A 5,436-nucleotide genomic window follows, 5' to 3' on the forward strand; every position below is an offset into this window, starting at 1 on the left:
AACTCATTAGCTTAACCTTGAGAAAATTTATTTTTTATTAAAATAATGAATAAATACTATTGAATAAATCAAAAAAATAATGCATAGAATGAAAATACATTAATTATCATTTTTTTTAAAAATATAATCTAAAATGAAAAAACAAAGGAAAGACCTAACTTAATATCTAGAACAGATGATGCAACATATATGAATTATTTTTTCCTTTTTTTCTTAAACTGAACACTCAAGGATATAAATATGAAAAGTGCAAGTGCCTAAAATCATTAATTAAAGTAGAAGCAAAGTTAACATCTTCTTTGGGAGGTCAACTTACATAGTTAAATACTTCCTTAAAAATTATTTTCTTTGGTATTGCATAATAAATTTAATTGGAAGACTATTAGAAGAAAATCATGATTATTTTAATAATTCATTAAAAAAAAATCAAATTTCGGCAGGATCTTCCTTATTTCAATGATTCCACTCCTTTGCGTTCTGAGCACAAGATGACAGAAGAGAAGGAAAGAAAGCAGGGGCATCCTCTTTTGAGAGGTGGGATGAAGGAGCAGGGGAGCTACATCCATGGCTTCTCTTCTTCTCAGATGGAAGTTCTTGCCGCCATGTGCGAAGCTATTATCCCTTCTCTTTCCGCAGAGGAAGTCAACTTGAGCAATGGCAAGGAGGATCCACCAAGCAAAGAACTCAGAGAATTCTATATGGCTTCTGGGTCTCAATACCCGGTTCCAGATGAGGTATGTTTGATCTTCTCTTCTCTTTTCAGATCTGCTTTTTCTACTTTGTTTTATTGCTTCCAAATTGTGCGTTGTTGGGATCATTCTTGTTTATCTGCTGAATTTTTTCTTATTTTGATTAGAAAAAAAGATTTTTTTTTCTAAGTCTGGGAAAGGAAAAAGAGATGAAATTTAGGTATTTGAAGGGACTTTTGTGTTCTTCAGTGAATAAAATCAAATTTTGGGAAGGAGAAAGTTGAAATTTCATTTCCTTTGACTATTTTTGAGATATTTACTCAATTTTGGTTGTCCCACCACTGCAGTGTAGGAAGAAAATTGAGATATTTGGAGGAATTTTTGTAACTTATAAGGAAAACATGAGCTTTTATGCAAATTTTGAAGGGGGGGCAAGTAAAAATTATGCTTTCTGCGAGTGAATTTACGATTAAATTTTCTCAAAATCCCAAAAAAAAGTTCAGACTAAGTTCGTTTTTATGATTATGTGGGTGATGGGTCCCTCTTCTTTAATTTTTTATGGCGTTCTTTGTTAAGCTTTTGCTTCTTTTTTGGAAAAATATTTATTAGCAAGACACTAATAGAGGAGAAAATATTCCTTCTGGACACCACGTGTCAGGTCGGCCATACACCTCATCGGTAGACGACGTGGCGCCCGGTAGTTGGTCGTGTGGACGTCCGGACCAAATATTTTTTCCTGATAGAGAGCCTATACTAGTTTTATTACTAACTTCCTAACACGTGGCAGCACAAATGTGTGCTTTTATCCAATCATGTTAGATCCATCATTATTATTATTATTATTATTGAAATGCAATGATAGTTCGATAAATTATGATTTCTCGGATTTACGGCATTATAATTTTTTTTTTTTTTTTTGCCAATATTGTGTCGATTCATATTTGTTTGAATCTTTTATTTTTGCTCAGTGATCAGAATACTAGTGCTTGTGCAATCTTTATTATAGTTGTTGAACAACAAATCATTATATGTGCCATGTTAAGTACCAATTGATTATAATACTTAAAATTATGACTTTTTTAGAATTCATTTGCAACATGGCAAGAAAGAAGCAAAAATTATTTCATTACATGAAGAGCAAGAACTTTTGGAAAGTAGATTTAATACCTCAAGCGAATGGATGGAGCACTAACTAGAAAGGGTTCGAGAACGATGATTCATAAAATTAATCTAATACTTAGGATAAAGCTATGATGATGATGTTGATATTTCAATTTTATTTAATTGAATATAAAAGATTACTCTAAAAGTTTGATTATCATACACAAATCCTCAGTTCTTTTTCTTTGATTATCATACACAAATCCTGCTATTTGATGAAGATTCACTTGCCCCTTAATTTTGTTTCTCTTGTTCTCTTAAAACCGAGTATCTTGTGAGAATCTATTGTTTTTAACTCATTCGTCCATGGAAGTTCTATTTACTTGCATTGCATCTCTTTCTCCATGTTGAAAGATATCATATTTCTTCCTTATCAGGTTGCAGACATCATGATGAAGAGGGGCCAGAAAGAGGGTAAATTTCTAATTAGGATTGTTCTATGGATGTTAGCATTCAGACTTGGTACACTTCTACTATGCGGTTCGTTGAGTTTTCAGCGAAGTTTCCCCTTCATCAACAAGTTCTCAGATATGAGTATAGAAAGGAGGGAAGAGGTCCTCAACAAATGGAGAAAGGGGAAAGTCCACATACATTTAAGGATTGTATTTCTGATGGTGAAATTATTTTGCTGCTACATTTTCTACTCCATGGTAACTCTCCTCTTAGATTTAATATATTTAGAAATTATACATGTATTAATCCTTCGGTTGGGATCTGTGTTAAAAACGCGAATGAAAGACTTTATGCTACAAAAATGTCAACTCATGGAAAGTACAATAAGTATATGGAAGCTACATAATAGATTAAGCACAATAAAAAGTTAGTATAAAACTTTATGGTGTTTAATTTTGGTATGCTAAATTAGATAAAATATTAGTGTGTTAAACTTTTAACAATAATGCATGTATAAATAATCAAATTGCAATTAGATGGTCTCTTATTTATTCTATTATAGTTAATTAGCTTAGTATAGCCTCTGTTAATTTTTGTATAAATTATACTCATTCATTGGTGTCATTATTTTGTATTATGATTAAAGCAATAATTTTGCCACATTTTTAAACCCGTTTGAAAATGTTTGGTGATCGGTTATGTGTCAATGTTTCAATCATAATAAAATGTGTGACAACTTAATTATCTTTAGTTATATATATTTTTAATTTGACTATATTAGTCATAATTTAAAAAACAAGTTTTTAAGAGAGAAAAAAAGGACCAAAATATACTTTCAGTTGTTAAAATAATCAACTAATAATCAATATTTAATCACTATATGGAAAACATAAGTATGACCAAACTTAATAGTTTAACTTATTATTGAAAAAATATGTATTTTCAACAATTACATAGCCACACTGCAATCTAAAGCTTCAAAATTGCTGCTACTTTTTTTTTTGTATATTGCTAATGTGCTATTACAAGACAATTTGTAGGAAAACTGAAGTTTGTGTATGTGTTCCAAAACTTGTGAACAATTTTTATACTTATGTTCATCTTTTAATTTCTTTAGACTAAAGAAGATTCAGAGAATCCATCATGGAAAGCAATTGGGTACAGCACCCAGGATAATGAAAAACCAAAGTCTCAAAGAGAAAGACCTCTTGATAGAGGAATTGTAGAGACTGCACATCTCAATGATTCATCCTTCATCACTTCTCTAACTGAAAAAGGCTTAAATGTGGTGACTGATACTCTCCAAAACCAGGTTATAGTAAAATGTGATGCGGTTATTGCTGCGGCGGTGGAGTGGCGCCTGCCATTCTGGCTAGCTCAGGCTATAAAATCATTGTCGTTGAGAAAGGGAACTACTTCACTTCTGTTGACTACACCAATTTAGAAGCCCCGTCTATGGATCAATTGTATGAGTCTGGAGGAATCCTTACAACACACGATACAAATATGATGATCTTAGCTGGTTCGACAGTTGGAGGCGGCTCAGCTGTGAACTGGTCAGCCTGTATCAAAACACCAGATGATGTCCTCAACGAATGGGTGCTGGAACACAAATTACCAATCTTTCAGAGCGCAGACTACCACTCAGCAATGATCAAAGTCTATGAAAGACTTGGAGTTACTGAGAACTGCACTGAAGAAGGATTTCAGAACAAGGTTCTTCGAAAAGGATGTCAAAAGCTTGGCCTTGAGGTAGACTATGTGGCTCGAAATTCATCTGATAGTCACTACTGTGGTAGCTGCTGCTATGGATGCAGAAGCGGCGATAAGCGTGGCACCGATACAACATGGCTTGTTGATGCTGTGAACCATGGTGCTGTGATATTAACTGGTTGCAAAGCTGAGAAATTTATATTTGGGAGCAATCAGTCAGCTGATAGTAAGAAGAAGAACAAATGTTTGGGATTGATAGCCAGGTCTTCTAGCAAGAATATCATGTGTAGTATCAGAATCCAAGCCAAAGCAACAATTTCAGCTTGTGGAGCTCTCCTAACACCTCCTCTTATGATTGCAAGTGGACTTAAGAATCCTAACATAGGAAAGAATCTACATCTTCATCCAGTTGGCTTTGCTTGGGGCTATTTTCCCGAGTCAGTTCATGATCTCAAAGGGAAGAAGTTTGAAGGAGGGATCATCACATCCTTGCACAAGACAAAAAGTACTAGTGTGATCATCGAAACTCCGGCAATGGGCCCATCAGCCTTCTCTTCACTTGTACCATGGATCTCTGGACTTGACATGAAGGATAGAATGGTGAAATATGGCCGCACAGCGCACCTGTTTGCTCTTGTGCGAGACCGGGGTTGCGGAACCGTGCAGGAGGAAGGGAGAATCAAGTATCGGTTCGATCCAAGGGATAAAGAGGAAATGACAGAAGGTTTGAGGAAGGCTTTGAGAATTCTCGTTGCCGCAGGAGCGGTGGAGGTTGGAACACATCGGAGTGATGGACAGAGATTGAAGTGTCATGGGATCAGTGAGCGAGAACTCGAAGAGTTCTTGGACGATGTTTGTGTGGGTGGAGGACCACAATCGAAAGCAGAGATGTGGACAATGTATTGTTCTGCTCATCAAATGGGGAGTTGTAGGATGGGAGCGAGTGAAGAGAATGGTGGAGTTGATGAGAGGGGGGAGAGTTGGGAGGCTGAGGGGCTCTTCGTTTGTGATGGGAGTGTTCTTCCTACTGCTCTGGGAGTGAATCCAATGATCACTATTCAGACAGTTGCTTATTGCATCTCTAAAGGAATTTCAGATTATTTGAGCAAATATTGATTGGGAAATAGAGAAATTTGATGAAGAGATTAGTTATTTATGGATACTATTTATACTTTATAGCTCAATACACTTTGTTGCATCTAGCTTCAAGAGTTGTAAAATAAGCATAAATAATTTACATATATGTTGTCTTTTGATTTTATTCCCTTCTAGTGTCTTTCAAGATGCTGAATTTTGTTTTATTAAAGTATGTTATCTACTATTTTTCTGTGATAAATGAAATCAAATTATGAAATTCTAAGTTAGTTTATGTGCTAACAAGCTGATGAATTGAATATTAAAAGAAGAGTGTGCTTTAAACATGAGAGCTTTTTCGTATTTTTATGTATAAAGCAAAAATAAACACTGTAATTGTCGGGTC

At 34.7% G+C, this 5,436-nt stretch overlaps 1 protein-coding gene across 1 annotated transcript; it reads left to right on the forward strand.

Annotated features, from left to right (window-relative positions):
- The first annotated feature begins 386 nt into the window (after positions 1–386).
- Positions 387–5,188, forward strand: LOC110028023 (long-chain-alcohol oxidase FAO2-like). Its single transcript, XM_020729722.1, is given in 4 exon segments — positions 387–734; positions 2,228–2,500; positions 3,361–3,583; positions 3,586–5,188. Coding segments are annotated over 4 exon segments (2,229 nt in total). The 5' UTR covers positions 387–488; the 3' UTR covers positions 5,073–5,188.
- Positions 5,189–5,436: the final 248 nt, after the last annotated feature.

This window comes from Phalaenopsis equestris, unplaced genomic scaffold (assembly GCF_001263595.1).
Source record: "Phalaenopsis equestris unplaced genomic scaffold, ASM126359v1 Scaffold000481, whole genome shotgun sequence".
Classification (NCBI taxonomy): domain Eukaryota; kingdom Viridiplantae; phylum Streptophyta; class Magnoliopsida; order Asparagales; family Orchidaceae; genus Phalaenopsis; species Phalaenopsis equestris.